General features: G+C 40.2%; 1 protein-coding gene across 1 annotated transcript in view; it reads right to left on the bottom strand.

Moving 5' to 3' along the window:
• Positions 1-19842, bottom strand: part of LOC111875402 (protein Gawky) — a 76870-nt gene that overhangs the window by 54912 nt on the left and 2116 nt on the right. Inside the window, exons 2-6 of the mRNA XM_023871628.2 lie at positions 11468-11519; positions 11267-11376; positions 10991-11143; positions 5609-5891; positions 3969-4186 (exon numbers count right to left, since the gene is read on the bottom strand). Coding sequence (XP_023727396.1) covers positions 3969-4186; positions 5609-5891; positions 10991-11143; positions 11267-11332 — 720 coding nt within the window. The 5' untranslated portion in view covers positions 11333-11376; positions 11468-11519. The remainder of the gene's footprint in view (positions 1-3968; positions 4187-5608; positions 5892-10990; positions 11144-11266; positions 11377-11467; positions 11520-19842) is intronic.

The following is a 19842-nucleotide window of genomic DNA, read 5'->3' as shown; positions in this document are numbered from 1 at the left end:
GAAAAATCTAACAATCTACAGCAAAACCATCAATTATTATGGGCGTTATAACATACGTGTGCAGCTGGACGAAACATACACGTCGAACCCCCCCAGACGATTTAAATCCCTGACGAAACATACACGACGAACCACGGCAACGGGTTAATACGTGTGCTGTCTGGTGTATTTAGGGCCAAAACCTGTAGTGTGGAGGAAGGAAAGAAGGAAGAACTACAATTAAATTGTTGCACTTAAGACGGAGTTTGTCTCATATATCGTGTCAGTGTAACAGGATGCTTAAATATAATACTGCAGCTGGAAGGATTAGGTAAACTGAAATTACAACCACCTCATCGGGCCTCAAACCCATGACCTTGTGGCTTGTAGCATAGTGCTTCAACCAACTACACCACTGTGTGCCCCTTATATTTTGTAGTGACAGGTACAAGAGAAGAACACTCCGTGATTATATAGCACTCAACTATTTCAAAATTCAAGAAACTGGCGAGACAGGGTTTCATTCCAGAGAGGCACAATACATTTTTCTCTTCTCTACAGTGTCTGGATTGATTTTTGAGCCTTCCCAGCCCCCTAGGCAGCAGATAACAGGGCCCTTCCCATGACTGTCAAACAGATAAGGCACGAGGCTGACTAATCACTTCCATCCACTAACAAGGTTAATAATGCATAGAATTACACCTCCAACAAACCATATGTTTTGAAGCACGGCAATGATACAGGTTTGCTTGTCCCTGTGCTCAATTATCACACTATGGTCATGGTAGGGAAGTGGAGGTGTAGCTCCATGCATTCTTAACTTTGACACTAGATGGAAGAGAATGATCAAAGGCTATATGGGTCCCAGAGCTGGTCTGTTCACTATGAGGAACATGGCTACTTATCAAGCCTTAATTTACTTAAATAAATCTGTCCATCTTGGTTTAATACTACCAAATTAATACTGACTACTAATTATATCAGGTTTATCGTTAAAGTCCATATGCATTATTCAAATAGCACACTCTATGCCTTGTGCCAAATTAATCTCCAGTGATGGAGACAGTCACCACTACCCCACCTCCTTCACTCATCATGGCTGCCGCATAATCACCTACCATTTGAATGACATTGTTAAACTTAGAAGGTAAATGTGGGTCACTGTAAGGCCATATGCTGCAAGGGTTTAGATATCACTGTCATCTCCTGCCCTGGGGATGCTAATTTAGTATTGTTACAAGATCTGCAAGGTATGCATGTTGGCATTAAACTATTCTAGCTACTTTCAATTATCTATCACAGCGGTGGGATATAATAGTGGCATAATAAATCCAGCACTGTCACAGGCACCTTCATAGATTCTCAAACAAATTGAAATAATTATGGAAATTGGACACAGTGCTTTGTCAGAGGACGAAGGAGGCAAACTTTTGGAAGAACACAGGGAGAAGAGTAACCAAGCCCACAGACAAGACAACTACGAAAACATGCCCTGAAATGGCAACAACTATCACCACAGACATAAACGGATGAATATTTTTCCCCTCAATGGCCCTGGGGTAGACTCAGCCTTGAATAGAAAGGAGTACTGGGAATCTTATGGGGTTAAAGGGTGGCCAGCACATAAGGCTGACATCATCATCGCCACCTGTGAGCCAAGTGTCTAGAAAGTGACTGCTATTTGGTTTCAACATTCAGAAATAAACTCCAGATTTCATCACCTGTTACAATGTGATTAAGAAATTTGTCATCATCTTTGTGACATTGCTCTAAAAAATTAAAGCCAAAACCATTCTCTGCATTTTGTGCGCATTCTTGGAACTCATCTTATGATAGCCTACCTTAACTGTGATAATCTAGTAGAGAATTTAAAATTAAATTTCTGAAAATTCACACAACACATCTAAAATTGTGAGGCACCATCTTTCACTAATGTTTTGGTCAACACTTTGAAACAGATCATCAGTCATTACACATGGCTGGCCAACCACTTTACTCTTCATGAACATCTGTTCATCCATCTCTGAACATTCTACACCATTGTCTTATAGTTCTTTCACTCAATACACTCCGGCTGTAAACCACACACAATTCACAATGGATTTATCAGCACTCATGTTTTTAGCATGAAGAAAGGGGTTAACCATGGATTTTGCAGCTGCCAGGATTGTCAATCACAAGACGCATAATCACACACCATGCAGAGACAAGAACAAACACTAGGAGACCACTTATGTGATGGTTTACAAAGCAATGAGACGCTAAGTCACATACTCGAGCCGTTTATTTTCTACTTTCCTTATAGCCCCTGTAAACAGCTATGGGCTAGCAAGACCACAGGAAGGGGATGTCACAAGACCTAAGACTCACAGAAATAAAACTGAAATGGGGTGATATATCAACAGCGATCAGAACTGACTTGATGTCTATGATCTCAATTTTTTTATATATTCGAGATCTACGGGATATAGCCAGCTGCCCAGTGCATCTACACGCACACACGCAACCGCGCACATACACACACACGCGCACACATACACACACACAAAATGGTAATACAACATGTGAGTCTCATCATTCCAGAAATTGCAATATTCTTTAGACTCTTATTTACGCCTGGTTAATTTAATGACATTAATAGCTCAGACTACAGCACCAAATTGTAGATTAGTGAATGAGTGTTGCGAAGAAAGCAGATGCCAAAGATATGAATACAGAACTCCTGAAAACAAAGGACTGCTACACCTGAAAGCATCTGATCAGACTTAGCAGAACTTGATGCATACAGGTTATATGGTAAGGTGGGAAAGGGTATGACAGCCAAAAGTTATTCCTTCAGTTGCCAAACACAGAAATGGCCAACTAAATTCATGACCAAGTGACAGAAAATGCCTCTCATCAATAATAGACACTAAAATTTAAGTACTGCACCAAACAAACTCTGCACAGCTACCACTACTGAGCAATTTAAAATTCAGTGTTTGAATGTTAACATTAATTACCAGATGAAATGACTGGAATGTTCCCCCTATGACTTCCACACATAACACTGCTCCAAATGAAACAAAATGGCTAAACCTTGTGTGAAATGAGGCATCTCCAACCCACAACAAAGACAAAGTTAGGTTTGGCACACAAAACAATCGAATTATATCCCAAGTACTATGGCTAATAACACACTAAAAACATGGCAATCGTGGTAGATTCTGTCCTTCTCTGTAACAACAAAATTTCTCATACTTGACTACAAAATTCTTTTTTTTTTTAACAAATACAGTGGGCCTTTCACTGATCTAAACAAGTGATTAATGAGTGCAGTACCACTAATAAACACTTCCTGTATTATTGACCTTGGGATTTTGCAGACTAAGAGTAATGCGTCATTTTGCCTTTCATGGTTTAGCCATGTTGTGCTGAAGTTGTTCTGACATTTTGGTGTCCACTGCAGCTCCCATCCTCACTACACAGCACCATGAACCGACATCTCTTCCCATAATCCCACTGTACAACTCATCAAGCCACATCTTCCTTATGCTCTATTCACCTTAAAACATGGCGAGTGCAACGTGTGACAAATTTTATCAGAACTTCCGATGCATGACTAAGTTAAAACCTGAAACCTAACAATACTGACATAACACATACTTCGTACATTGCCATCTATCAGCTGTGAACCATAAACTGTACTGGCACACATGCCTGTTCAGCTTCCCCCAATGAGGATAATGCCATACTTCTTGCAACATAAATTCCATTACAACACATACAGCCACAAGCTCTGTAGTAGTAGGAGACTTAAATTCTGATGGAAAAGGCTATTAACATTTCTCTTCTGTAAGACTGGTGACATTTTTACAATCACTGGTACCTGCTTGCACCTATTCTATCAACACAATTCTTACAGATTTATGTGATATTGCCTACATCTATTTATGTAACAAAGATAATTTCCCTTTTTACGAATCTGTTGCACTCAAAAAATTCTGCACCTGTTCTGCACCGTGGCTGGTCGCAAGGGACGGAGGCTCCGCGGTGCCACAACTTGAGCTGGATATCACAGACGCTGAGAATATCGCCTTAGGGAATAGACAAGAGGTTGGGTCAGCTCCAGCCTTCCCTCCAGCTTTCCCTAGGCTCACCTGGCACAAGGCCTCAGACTTGGAACTGGGGTTGGAGTGGTAATGAGTACAGCCACAGGATTCACACCCTGTAACAAAGATACATCCTTTCTCAATGTATTGCCTGCTATCCTGCATGCCTCATTGTGCTGGACACAAAGACCATCCTCCCTTGTAATACATGTCCTCACATTGTAGATGAGACGTGTCAGTAATACAAGACGTAAAACCCAATCTGTCCACTGAAGTGAAAATATTCCTAGAGAAATTCATTCCAGGTGCAACAGAAACAATTTTTCTACAAATCCGAAATGACAGTTGGTACACTTTACATGCTTTTTTTGTGTGTGCGCTGCTTCACTTAAACGTGATGCCCTCTATCTAGACATTTTAAGTAACAATCATACAATATAAGGTAGACCTTGTGAGACATTGAGGCTTCCACATTTTCTAGACAACAGGCTTACAGATGGTGGTGAGGCTGTCAGCCTTATGCACCGGCCAGCAGCCCTTTACTCCCTGGAGATTCCTTGCACTCATTTCTGTTAGATGCTGAGTCAACCCCAGGTACATATATTGCAGCTGGATGGATTAGGTCAAATGAAAAGTCAAAGATGTCATTGGGAATTGAACCCATGACTTTCCAGCTCGTAACATAGTTTATCAACCAACTACACTACTGCATGCACCCTAGAGTCATATAATGCACATCTAAAATGAGATGGGAATACCAGACCACATTTGCAGCCACCTCCCTGTATCACTGACAATTTCTTAATAAATAATCACTTCTTATTTGTGTGTTGTCTTACTGTAGTATCACTGCCACCAGATAAAATCCCATTTGCAGTTAAAACAATTAAATAATAATAATGAAACAACAAACTGATCTAGTGACAGGCTCTTGCCACCAAATACATAAATGTCATATCCCACAGATGTCAATCAATATTAAGCGCACCTTATTGAAGCTTAAAAAAAAACAATGGCACAGTAGCTGTTCACTGTTCTTCATCCATTCACTTTCACTTCAAACATACATGAAGTTCAAAATCCAGTTTTAATAACAAAATGAACTGCCCAAGCAGGTAAAATCCCAGTATGGGAGCAGGGTAGTAAATGTGTTAATAAATTCACTATCTGGTTCAGCTGGACACCTTTTCAAGTTGGGACTCACAGATAACTCAACCTGTGAAAGGTGCTTACAGGAAAACCAATCAGCCACACACACATCGTGTGTAATTGTGAGGCCATAGCTTATTTAAGTTTTCATCACTTGGGTCAGATTTTTATGGAACCAAGTGACTTTTATGACGCCCCCATAAGCAGGGTCCTACGCTTTATTAAAAGTGTAGGATTAATAGAGAGCTAATCCAAGGGGAAGCACAATAGATCACTGAAGGTCGCGGTGCAAGGGGGTGCTTTTTAAGGCCCACACCTTACTTACATACATACAATACAATACCACTACATCTGGTTCAGCTGATTTTGAACTGATAACATTGCCTTACCCATGTTTAATTGTTTGATGCCCCTTCCATTTGCCCCTGGATGTAGGCTGCCTGTCTCGCAGTCTCCCGCTAAGATTGTCATAGCTGCCGGCGGGGTACCTTGGGGAGGCCAACACAGTGGCACTGATGTTGCACACTGTTGTGCTGCTTGCTGCTGTTTGGTTGTACGCACACATTTTGTATTCATTTGTGCATGTTGTGATAGCGATGATGTTATCGGACAGTCAGTCTCAGCTGCCATGTTAACTGGCTCCCCCCTCTCATTGGTGCAGTCAATTGTGTCCTACAAACCCCACCAACAAATCAGTGAGCTCATCATGATCGACTCCAAATGATTAACAAATCAAAATACTTGCATTATGAAAACTCTCACAGAAAGAAACAACTTCTAGTAAGCTGCCGCTTTTAATTACTTGTGAGTAATTTAATGACACTGTCAATACCTAACACAACACTGCATCAGATGGTTGGGTAATTACTGAACTGACGAGGAAGCTGGTTTCATCAATCATTCTACATCCTTACGTTTCAAACAGAGGTAAAAGTGAACATGATTTTAAGGATGAGCAAGCATACTACAACAAAGAACAAAATTTCTTAACGAGTTCACTGGTCTTTTGCATATCCAACTGGCCCTGACATTCATAAAGCACCAACAAAATTCTGTCACCACAGCAGTCACACCAAATACCAGAGTGCACAGAGGTGATATGATTTGCCTTCCTTCTGCTACACATTCACCACATAAAATTGTGACTTCTGTTCTCAACTTGTTGCAATGAGTGGGTGTGGGCTGAATTTGTGCATGCACCCCCAAAATGTTAACAACATTGCCCACATCCACATAGTGCAACAACCTGAGATCATTAATTAAACACTACGAAAGCCTCATATCAGCACAAAAAAACAAACAAACAAAACTTTCAGATAAATATTCACCTTATGGCATTTGTAACCTACTGCAATATGCATCAGAATGATTTAAGCATGCAAGACTACAAAATTGGTGTAACAGAAGTATTTTAAATTTATCCCAATTTTAGTTCCTGCTACAAACCGTGCATATCCATATAAACATTGCAAAATCTGACTAATTTTAATTAAAAAGAGAAACTGTGGCTTCACCTAACTAGAGTCCAACTTACACAGCACAAACATATGTAAAGATTTCCCAGTCACGGTTCATTCTAAAAGCAAAATCTTTACTCTTATCAGCATAAATCATATACTATGTCTGTATTTGTGTTGATCTAAGCTGACAGGAAATCAGAAACTTCATCATTAACTTACTGTATATGAAAAATACATACACATAAAAAAAATAGACAGCCCAAATTATAAAGGGCCCAACTTAGGATTTTCTGTACAGCTTAAAATAAAAAAAAAGGTCAAGTTTACCCTATGCTTGCTTAATTATGCACTGTACCATGAAAACACATGGGGGAGTGGAGATACATTGCCACTTCACCTTGGCAATAGATGGAGGTGTGGTCAGCTTCACAATCTGGCAACTTGATTCCTGGGTAAAGAACCCCTTGTACCCACTGGATGGGAGGTTGGGTGGGCCACAGAGCCAGTCCAGATGCTTTGGAGAAAAGAAAAATCTTGCCCCTGCCTGGAAATGAACCCCACTTGTCCAGCCTATAGCCTGTCACTACACTGACTGTGCTACTGTACAGCTATACATATCAAAATTCTGGAAAAATACAAAATAAACGCTTCCTGGCTATATGTTTCTCTGTTGTTCAGCTCTACGGTTATGAAACTTTTTGTTTCATACCCTCTGAAACACAAACAAATGTATGGCACCTATGTAAAGAAGCAGAAAAAACGAACATCACAACTTCACTGTAATGCTCTTATAAATGAACAGTGATAACCACTTACGATATAAAGCATATAAGAAGATACCATCTACACAACATCAACATATTTTAAAACAAAGAAGACACTACTGTATCAACATTTGTTTTATTAAAGATTTTATGGATGCGACATGTTTTGGCCCCTATATATATCAGGCCATCATCAGGTGTATAGTGTTCAGCTTCAATCTGCTGAACTGTGAACCGTCTGAAGACGATTCAAAGGGTTCGCCCCGTGAAAGGCATCGTGGAATTGCAGTCAACCACAGCCGATGCTCATATATTTCTTGTAATGTTCTTTTTAAAGATGTCACGTGACCCTCCCCCTCTTTTTTCCTTCCTCCTCCTCTTGTCGTGGCAAGATGACACGAACGATCGCTCTCTTTCCCTGGGTGGCGGTCGTGCAGGGTGGTTGTCCCTGCTCTTAGAAATTTCTGTTTGGTTTCCCTTTTTTTTTTTTCAAAATTAAATTTATTTTTGGAAGTCAGCGCGGTGTGTTCCGGGAGAGGGCCCCTTTGCTGAGCTATGGAGCAATGGCGAGGCAAAGGTGTTTTTTATAAATATATACGTATGGGTACCCTGTGACTACGTATACACATGTGAGTATTATTATTTTTTTTTTCTTGCTTGGTGAAATTAAATGGGCGGTGCCCCATGAGAAAGGTATTGGCTTGAATGACCGGAGTGGGTCATGCTAGGTTTCTTGTAATATCATTTCTTGTATTCGTATCATATGTTTTATTCCTTTATTATTGTTAATGTATATTTATTTCGTTATTATATTATTGTATTGTTAAACTCAGTCAGCATAGCTCTCGATTTGTGTGTGTATTTCCCACAACAACAAGTGAATGAACTCCTCCCCCCTTTCCCTCTCCTGAAATTTCGGACTGGTTACAGTCCGGGTAAATAACGGTTCAACTGCATCCAATTATCACTCAGTTCACTAAATAAGGATACTCATTTTATTCTTTTGGACTTAATTCAAATACATAAATACGAGTACTGTACCCCTACATCACAGAGACATATTGAGCAGTCTGCATGTATTCCACTCATAAGAACAGAACAACTTAATACACATCACGTCACTGAATTATGAGCTTAAGCTCAAGACAGTATGACCTACCCCACACGAGATGACTCCGTTAAGCGGGGACCCTATGATATAGTCACTTCCGCTCGCAAATATATGTCAACACGTAGCGGTCACAGAGCCCTACCATTAATACACAATTTTTATCTGTTAACTTTTATCGTCTTAATATTCAGCATCTGGTTTTTAATTTCCTATGGTTCTAACTTTAACTTTTTTAGGTTATCATTTTAATTTGTATTATTTAAATACATCCAGTTAAAATTTTGACAAAGACTTATTTTATATATATTTATGTATTTGAATTAAGTCCGAAAAACAAAGTAAGGATCATTATTTATTGAATCAAATGTAGTGTCTTCTTTGTTCTAAAATACAGTGTTGTGTCGATGGTATATTCTTGTATGCTTTATACCTTATGTGAGACACACAACAGGATGCAAATTATTAAGATGATAACCACTACTTCTGAAATATTATAAGCTCTTTTTGTTAAATAAAAATAAACTCTCAAAGAAAAGAGTTTACAGATCAAGATATAAAATATTTATTTCTGTCAACACAACAATTCTTTAACAGGTAGAGAAACGAATGTTTACATTAAGCCATAAATATTAAATGGCACGACATGTTTTGACTCTTACTGAGTCATCAAGAGTTGTCTGTTAGTGTTAAGGTGCTGTACTTGTATCCAATATGGATCCATATTATGGGTTGAAGAATGGTGTCTTCTGGGATGTGGCACTGTGTAGACTGTAGATCTTGTGTGAACAGCAGCCACCTGCTAACATTGGTTCGCTGGCAAATTTTTCTACCATGAAGATGGAGGCAATATGTCCCTCCAAGACATCAGCTCAGACAAGATCTACATGGCACCACATCCCAGATGACGGCATTCTTCGTAGTCACTGCCATGAAAATCTCAAATCTTACATATTATGGGTTGCCTACACAAAATTGCACCTGTAACAAGACAATCAGGTTACGGACTACTTGGAAAGCAATTGGGCTCAGACTGGATGAATCATTAAGCATTCAATTAATGTCAAATTAAAGCTAAATTATTACAATTAAAATGACAACATATATAGGTATGTATTGTTTTTCAGGTACGCTGGTCATTCTAGCTTAGTTCTTCTTATGAGATTATGTACCTTCACTTCAGTTTACTACATCTTTTAAGACTCCCTGGTCAGGGGATCAGTTCGTCACAAGGCCTCTGTGTGTACACAAACACAGAATAACGCACGCGCACACACACACACACCAAAGATCCATGCCCTGAGTGGGATTCGAACCCATGATCCTGGCTTCCAAGCGAGCAAAGACAGTGCATGCCTTAGACTGTTCAGCTACTGTAACCAGCTATACCTCTCTCTCTCTCTCTCTATATATATATATAGTAATTTTAATTTTAGCTTTTACATCTAACTGGATGCATGTGTCATCCAGTCTCAGCCAACTGTTTTTCAATTAGTACATAACCCTCAATGTCTTGTTACAAGTGTGATATTGTCCAGTATATATACAACCCATATTATTGCTCCATACTGAGTACAAGTTCAGCACCTAAACACTAACTGACATCTGATGATGACCCAATAAGTCTCAAAAGATTCGTGCCATTTAAGATTTATGACTTTACTGTAAACATTTGTATACTTCTTAAATTGTTGTGGTCCTCATGTCGGGATCTCTTTAGACAGAAAACTTACCCCCAAAATCTCAATACATATTTTCAATTTTGCTATTTGTTTTAAAGAACAGGAATTTCTTTATTACTAATTATGATAGGCATAATGTACAGACCAGACACAGTGATAATTTATATCTTCCTACCTCCTCCCTAACATTGTATCAAAATTGCGTTTACTAGACTGGTATTAAAATTGTTAACGAATTACCACCTGAATTAAAAGAGCTTGTATATATGCCTAAAATTTTTAAGAATTCCTTAAGAAGATATTTGGTTTCGCACTGTTTTTATAAACTGGAGGAATTTTATTATATGAACAGTTAATATGTTTTTTCGTTTAGAATTTAAATTACATTGTAATTATATTCAATAGTGTTCCATGACTGTCTTATGTATATTTCATATTATGTTTACTTTGGCTTGTTTCAATGATTAATTGGAACACTGCTCTGATATATGACTTATTCTATATCCAATGGTTTGTGAATTTATTTCCCAACCTGTATCTGGATTTATTCAAATTTGAAATAAATTAAAATTAAATTATATTAAAATAAATATTTTGTGTACATAACACACACAGTTCAAGAAATGCTAGTTCAGGTAACATTACCAGTATTCCGCAAATGAGTGTGGACAGGACCCTTGACCTACACACATAAAGACACCAGATTCTACACTACAAATTATAGTAGAAGGGATCCCTGGTATTTTCAGTAACTTACCCTCGAAACAGGCACTTGGTCGGTAGGAAATGTGGAACTGAGATGTGCGGACAGGCAAGTGGCCGCACTTGTGACTTCGTTGCTAAAGACAAAGCCAATAGATTGCCACTCTGCCAACTGTTCTGGCACACCATTTGTTTCTACAACATCCTCCTATGAAGTCAAAACAGAACAATATTCTTACTTTCTACTATGCACTGCACAGAAGAAAACTAAATATCACACTTTCTCTGAATTCATTCTATTTACTCATACTCGTAAACGAAAATGTTATACCTTAAAATTTTGTATGAAGGCATCTGTTTTGGAAATCTCATCTGAACTAGATTCGTTTGGAAACATTGGGCTCAATTCTTCTTTGGCAGGCAATGCATAGAAACCGACACCTAAAAATTGAAATAAGTATATCAGCATTACTCTGCCAGTTTCACAAAATGTAAATCAACACAATTTCAGGCATCATCACAAAATGCTGACCTTAGTGACTAAGATATCAACAGCAGTCATTGTGATCCATACTGGCAGAGATCTGAAATATAAAATAAATCTTGGTATAAAATGTAAATGAAAAGTCAAAAGTGCCTGGCAATCCCTCCAGCAATAAAAGAACTTGACACATCTACAATCAGCTGATACAAGGCTCCAGAGAATTTGTTGAAATGAAGTTTAGTATATATTTCGTGCATTCACGGCTCTCAACAAGTTACTGAGCCAGGAAAATTACACTACGCAATACTCAACTACACCACCAAAATACGAAGAGCAATACGAAAAAAAAAAACCGAGCCAGATATCAACAGCTGCAAAATTGGAAGCTTTTCATAATATTTATACACTCGGTATAAACACATCAATGCAAAAGCTCAAAATCTTGACAATAAACCCACTAATACACACATCCACTACACCATTAACCATCCACTAAACGTGTAAATATCACTGTATACGATTAATTTTACCACTCACAACTCTTGATGGCCGAACTAGGAAGCCAAGACGAAGTTGTCTCGCACAGAAATTCGTCCTATCGCTGAGAGTCCTTTACGCTGTTCGATTAATACGGTTGGCACCCCTCACTACGTCTTACATATAATCAATTAGATAAAAATATACACAATGTGCAAAATTACTGCAGTTATATCTAACAGAACTGTCTAACTTACGCAAAACATAAATAATACAATGTACCCAAGAGCAGTGACGGCGCTTTTCCAACCAGAGCTCCAAGTTTTTGATATTGATCGTCTGTTACGTGGCACAAAAACGTCCACACGCCATTCCAGATGCCGCGGCTACTCCCCACGATTGAAGGGGACGGGCGGGGTTATTTTAGCTTCTCCATACTAACTATGCTAAAAACATACGTTGCTGTAACTTGCCATAAAAGGACGCCCACATTTTAGTACCTAACAAATGGAAAGCTACACAGCATATAATTATAGGCACTAGTTAGTACCTTCAGCTGGCAACATCCATTTGAAGAAATTGGTCACCTGGTGACTTACCGAAGGCTGATACGCAAAAAGAGTACAGGTAGCGAAAAATTATATCCTGTTGTAGAATAATATTCGCGTGTTAAATTCAAATTCGTGTTAGGCACCTTCATTACTCAAACAAAATGATCAGCAACTGTCAATAGACAAAACAAATTAATACGTAAATGGTAAATTACGTAATAACAAACGCCTATATGTCAAGTTCCCTTCGGGTGTTCTGAATATGTCGCAGTGCAGACGCGAAATTTTCTGAATACATACCCTCCTTTGCCTTGGAGAGGTACTGTCAATGATTCCACTACTCCACTGTGCTACTGGTTTCGGTGTAGCATACTTTTTTTTTCTTTCTGTTCTGTCATTACTGGGTCCGACTCCCCCCTCCCTCCGCCATGTTTGAACACCCCATGCGCTTTCTCGTATTCAGCCATTTTGCCAACAACGCCTAGAAAGACGGAGCAGGTCGGATACACCCGACACAGAACCGAAGCAGAACCTCGCTGTCCAATGGTCTCCTGGGTTGCCGGATCACGCCGTTATTTTCTCCATTACGCCGTGCAGTTTCAAAAACATAATTCATTACGCGATATCATGTTTACGATGCGAACCTGTACTGGCGTCCACCATGATCGGGGAGCTATAGTTTGCGTACGTCATGGGAGGAACGTCGTAACTCTTAGCTATATACCTGTTCACAATTGTACTAAGTGATCTGACTGGCTTGGAACGCCATGTCCGCAATATGGCAACAGTGTACCCGGTCCCGGTAAGCTATGCAAGCACGAAGAACGCAGTTTCGCAGGTTTAATTTTCTCCAGCGGTCTGCACGACCGGCGATGAGAAACGCCCTATGATCACAATGCAATGGAAATAACCCAAGCCTAAGCCCTTTAGAGTAAATCCGCTTCCACGAAATGTGGTAACGTATCGGGGTCAAATGATCGCGAATCTTTACCACCCTCGAAATATAGTCCCCTTGTACGACCTTGCCAAACCCAAGTCTAGGTACGGTTTGCGCTGTTGCCGGACAGTTCCTTCCTACACAATAAAAAAAAAAAACAAATTAATGTGGTGTGATATGAAATGATATTCCACGCACGCGATTATGTCCAGTTCTGGTTCCGTACTCGGCACAAGCGTAGAGAACACACTACTACAAACCAGACTGGCTAAAACATAATCAAACTTCACACACACTGCAATTAGATCAACAGAAATATTTTTCATTATCAAGGCGTAACGCCATCGTTTCTTTGCGTTTAACTCCATACTTAATGCAGACATACTGCCAGCGGAGACAGAGGCCAATGCTCCTTTAATGGCGGAGCTGTTGCGAGACCAGCAAAAGCCTGTCCAGTCAAGTTGCTTACAGCATTACGTGAACATTTCTTTCAGATGTAATCAAGAAGAGAGCACGAGGAAACGCGTACACTGACAGCAATTTTATTCGCTTGAGTCATGTAATCCCATTACTGGTCTGTGAAGGTCATTTCGTTAATTAAATCCGGAACGCATTTAAATACCACCGCGTTTAGATTCAACATGTAGAGAAAGGTGGGTGGACCTTATGGGCTATTCTTCACCCATCAATGCTTGCTCGCTCCTCAGCCCGGGCGAAGCGGGTGGAAGACCCACCCCCAAAGCACCTAAACGAGAACGTCATAGGTTAATAATAGGAATATGGCTTGGATTAGAGCCATTACTTTAGAGGCTTGGCAAGTTTGAGACGGTGCGACGTATAAAATCCAAGTTCATTCATGTTATGACATTTATGTAATTTTCCTGATACGCATAACCTTTGCCAACTTAATACAGCTTCTAAAATTAGTCAACAGTACAACTGGGTAACGCAGAGCTGTAAAAGTATGCGAAAACAATATGAAATAACTACAAACAAAAACCAGGGTTACAGAACGCATGACGCCCGACATTTCAGCAGCAGCCAGTAACGATCGTACGGAAGTCTGCAGCAAATCCCTACCTCCCTGCTCCAGACTCACACACAGCATGTCAATTCAGCCAACCCAGACATGCAAATCAGAACAAGAAAGGGGGGACAGGCTACAAAGAAACAACCACAGAGTCATCTCTGCGGACAAGAACATGCAAAGAGACACTTCCATGGAGCAGAGCTCTTCTTGAGAAGCCAACGATTTTATGGAATCCCTGCCACGTTCACAACATCCCAACACAGGTTCATATCCTGTACCAAATACATCCAGCCAACAACTTCCTTTCCTATTTATGATTCATTTGAATATTATTCTTCATCTACACCTATATGTTTCAAGTGCTCTCTTTTCTTTAAGATTTTTGTTCACCCATGCGTGCTACATGCCCCGTCCATCTCATCATCCTTACTTCGATCCTAATAACATTCTGTAGAGCACAAATTTCGAAACCCCTCATTATGCAGTTTTCTCCAGTCTCCTGTCACGTCCTCCCTCATACCCAAATATTCTCCCCAGCTGTGTTCACAAACACTCGGTCTGTTACACTCTTGATTTTCAAAACCCATTATTCACTGAAAATATAACACGTTACATACAAGATACTATTAACAGTCCAGGGATTTGATGTCGTGTAGCCTGGTACACAGTTACCAAAGCTGCAGAGGAACCGCAGGTTCCACCTGCTGTCTTGATGATGGAGGCAGTAGGTTCCTGCAAAACATTAGTAACAATCTACCTGAGCACACGGGGTAACGTCCCAGAAGGCAGAAATTTTAAATCACCACTGGGAGAATCCGAAATTTCACAACATGTCATAAGAGTTCTCTGCATCAACAAAACTGTGCAACTAATGAACACATCATGAATCTCTTTCATACAGCAACCCCAAAGTCACAAATAAAACACAAGGCAGATGGCACAAGCAAATTGGATCTTACCCCATTCTAAGGGGTAGGAAGATATACATGAATCCCACAGATCCAAGACATCGAGGTGTAAAACAAGTGTGAGTACACTACATAACATACAAAAAGTACCTAGAAATACACTACAGTAACAGAAAATTTACCACGAATAAGATACACAACAGTACACTGCATACATAAATTAAACATGATTCACAACTGAAGAAAGTTGTCTTCTGGGTTTAGGCACCGTGTATTCTTCGTTTTGGCTGACGTTCCTCCGAAACGTCGGCCAAAACGAAGAATACACGGTGCCTAAACCCAGAAGACAACTTTCTTCATTGTCATCGCCGTGAAAACCTCAAAACTTACATGATTCACATGATTCACATGATTTGAATACTGACAAAAAAACCTAAACATATGGATCATGCTTTTCACCAGACCCTCCAGTCTAATACTCTAAAGGAAACACTAATCAGTTCTCCCTACATCCCCCCTCCGACACACTATGTATATGTATCATTAACACCATATGACCTAATTAGGCAACACACAATTATCAAATATTCAGTAACAAACACATTCACTTCCGTGCAGCTGCAATCTGATTTACCACATAGCACTTTTAGAAGTTCTTCTAATGTATTCACCCCAACAAAACACGAAACCTGCATACTGACACAAACTTAACTCAGCAGTAACACCTGTTTCACGTGTCACTGAATTAATATTACTTCCACATGTTCCATATATGTTATCCTACTATGTCCTCCTCCCTCTTCCCAGTGACCACTTTCCTTCCAGACTTCCTCACCGAAATTATGTAAACACTTCTTGTCTCCACCATCCAAGTTCCTGGCCATGACATCACAACCCACTTGACAGCTTCCCTAACAATAGTGGGTAACCAAGGTTACTGTGAACAAATAAAGAACTTGAAGGTCTCTCTATACTTGTTTGTCGAAGATTTTGAAAATATTAATGGAAAAATAGGTAAAGCTTTCCCTGTAATAGGCCATGCAGGCCCATTGGGTTGTAAGATGTTGAGGCTCCCACATTTTCTAGATTATTGGCTCAAAGATGGCTGTGAGGTTATCAGCCTTATATGCCTACTGCTACGTAGCCCCAGGAAAATTCCTGGTACTCATTTCTGTTAGTGACTGAGTCAACCCCAGGGACACAGTGCAGATAAGAGGTTTAAGTCAATTGAAAAATCTGGTGACCTCATCGGGAATCAAACCCGTGACCTTCCAGCTTGCAGCATGTCTGTTCAAAATGGAATGGGAGAATTTAACAGTTCCCACCTATAGCTATGGTTTCCATAGACAACCCAAACCCAATATACCACTTGCAGGCCAATGAAATCACAGTTAAGAACCTGACGAGTTCTGGAAAGGCAGTGTGACAGAATAATGGTCTCCAGGAATATCTATTTAGTACATATCACTTACATAATACCGACTGAAACAGTAATTTCCTGTAGCCTCCTTCACATCATATTGTCATGTGACTGACTATAGATGCGTTTTGGACTGGTAAATGGATTTACTGAACACTTACACAACGCAACTACAAATAACTATGGCAGTCTCACACATAAACCTTCTCAGCTTTCACTACCTGCTGCTTGGTATCTGCTGCTAACAGCGGGCACCCCTTCCTCTGGGTTCCCTGTTCCCAACTCAGTTACCAGCTTCTCACAAAGTCAAAGTCAAAGTCAAAGTCAAAGTCAAGTTACTTTATGACTGGCGGTTTACCACCAATCAGTTCACCTTGGCGTCAAGCCCCTTGGGACCCAAGACCAGAGTTTCTTCTTTCAACTGAACCCTTACGGTAGCATTCCTTAAGTAACTTCCTCTATAACTGGAAGATGGGTTTGTTTCTTATGAATATGTTTGGCCTTTCATCAGATGCATATATATCACACACATAGCATGTTATTGGGAATTTTTCCTTTTGCACTAGACAGGCCCTCTTGTCAGCAGAGGCTTTGCGAAGCTCAGGCCTATGTTACGTACCTTCTCACGAAGTCAGTCACATTGCAACTGGCAGCCAGTCAACCAGTAAGTCTTGGTGTTGAGCCCCAGATTTTCTTACTGTTTGACAGTTACGATCTTTGTTTTCTTGGGGCGCCCTCTCTGATGAGAGGACGGGTCTGTCTTTTGTATATGCTGCTGGCCCTTTCCAGCACAGTTTTTCTCAGGTCCAAGACCCTTGGTACTCACGACAATATTTTACTGTCTCAGATTTGAGACTTCCTTTTCGTCACCTCCTACGACTCACAGGGTCACGGCGGAGGTATTCGGCCCAGCACCCTCGGTCGACACTTCTCACAAATCACAGTCAAAGTCAAAGTCACACTGCAAATGACGGTCAGTCAGTCTGCCTGTCTTGGTGTCGAGCCCCAGCTGGGATCATGACAGATGTTTCTTCTTATATGAAAGTTGTTGTCCTGTCCATTTGGGGTGCTCTCTCTGACGAGAAGTCAGGTCTGTCATTTGTCAGTCATAGCATGTACTAGTAAGTCCATTGTTAGTGAAATGAACTACTAGTCCTGCTATGCAGCACCGGCAAAGACTGGACAGAAAACGTTTCTTCCATTATTGCATATTCTTTCATTGATGGGAAACGTGTCCACAAAGTTGTTTCTTAGCAATGACTGTTGTACTGTCACTCTAAGGTTGGAATAAGAATACACCAAACAACAATATCATGACACTTATGCTTTCATGAAACGTTATGTGGGGTACTCATTACCACTGCCCTCTTAGGGGGCTGTACCCCTGCATTTGTCAGCCAAAGTGTAAAACAGACTCTAATCATTCAAGACATGGCATATACCAGGAGGAACCTCCACCAGCTTCTGAAAAGAAAGCATCTGTATAGCACTGTATATGGAGCGTACAAAGAGGTGCTACAAGACTTGATGGCAATCCTCAAAGAGGACACAGCCAAAGGGGAAACAGCCAAGACCACAATTATTGCACCTACATCCATCGAGGAATTCTGTGAGCAAAAAAGGCGAAAGTGGAAATCTACAGACAATACAAATGAAAGAGCCACGAAGCCTACAACAACCATGGGAGTCAATGAACCCCCAAATGCAGTCGAAGCCTGGAAGTCCCACCCATGTCTGAGAACACTAGTCTTTGTGAGACAATGATTTGTATAGTGTAGTTACAAGTTGTTTAGAGAGTCCAGTAAATCCAATTGCCAATCCAATCCCCGTCTACAATCAATCGACTGCATGGCAATATACAAACAAGTTTTACTTATAAATCTGATGGAGGTCAGCATGTGCCAACAATGCACAATGCACAGAGAAAACACCTCTACCGAAATCTGTCCTGTTACTCCCAAGTTTCTTTTTTGAATTCACCATCACCAACATACATAAACTTCCATAAAATCCATTATTACATTAGTCATGTTGCCTACACTGTACCATGTGGTGGCGTAGATGGTTGAGGTGAGATGCTACAAGCTGGAAGGTTATGGGTTCGATTTCCCATGAGCTCACAGGCTTCTTCAACTGACCTGATCTTTCCAGTTGCAACTATGGCCCTGAGGATGACTCAACCTCTAACAGATATGAGTACCAGGAATCTTCCTAGGGATAAAGGGCTGCCAGTGCATAAAGCTGACAAAATCACAGTCATAGATGAGCCGACTGTCTACAAAATGTGGGAGTCTCAATGGCTCATAACCCTTAGAGGCCTTCATGGCCTGTTATAGGGATCACTTTACTTGTTTGTTTTTTTACCTACACTGTAAATAAAGTTAGACCAAAAACAACTGGAGAATGTGAAATGTTTTAAATATTTGGGTAGCTTGTTAACAGATGATGGAAGGTGTAGTAGTGAAATTAAATCCAGGATTGCCATGGCAAAAGCTGCATTTAGCAAGAAGAAGAATCTTTTTACCAGCAAATTGGACTTAAATTTGAGGAAGAAACTAGTGAAATGCTACATTTGGAGCATAGCTCTGTATGGGGCTGAAACATGGACACTTAGGGCAGTAGATCAGAAACATCTGGAAAGTTTCGAAATGTGGTGTTGGAGAAGGATGGAGATGATCAGTTGGACCGATTATGTGAGAAATAATGAAGTGTTAATTAGAGTCAGTGAGCAGATGAATATCTTACACAAAATAAGAAAATGAAAGGCTAATTGGATTGGTCATATCTTACGCAGTAACTGCCTTCTAAAAGAAGTTATTGAAGGAAAGATAGATGAGCGGATAGAAGTGACCAGAAGACGAGGAAGATGTAAGAAGATGCTGGATGACCTTGGGGACAGAAGAGGATATTCTCATTTGAAGGAGAAAACTCTAGATAGCATTAAGTAAAGGAACTGTTTTGGAAGAGACTGTGGACCTGTCGTCTGACAGATTACTGATGATGACACTGTAAAGGAAAAGCAGATGAGTGATGCAGAGTAAGTTGCAAACAGTCATGAAAGTACAGTTCTGTACATTAATGACAACTTGACCAGATGGAG

Source organism: Cryptotermes secundus, unplaced genomic scaffold (assembly GCF_002891405.2).
Source record: "Cryptotermes secundus unplaced genomic scaffold, Csec_1.0 scaffold15, whole genome shotgun sequence".
Classification (NCBI taxonomy): Eukaryota; Metazoa; Arthropoda; class Insecta; order Blattodea; family Kalotermitidae; genus Cryptotermes; species Cryptotermes secundus.
The sequence above is the reverse complement of the archived record's forward strand: the minus strand, read 5'-3'. Positions and strand labels throughout refer to the sequence as shown.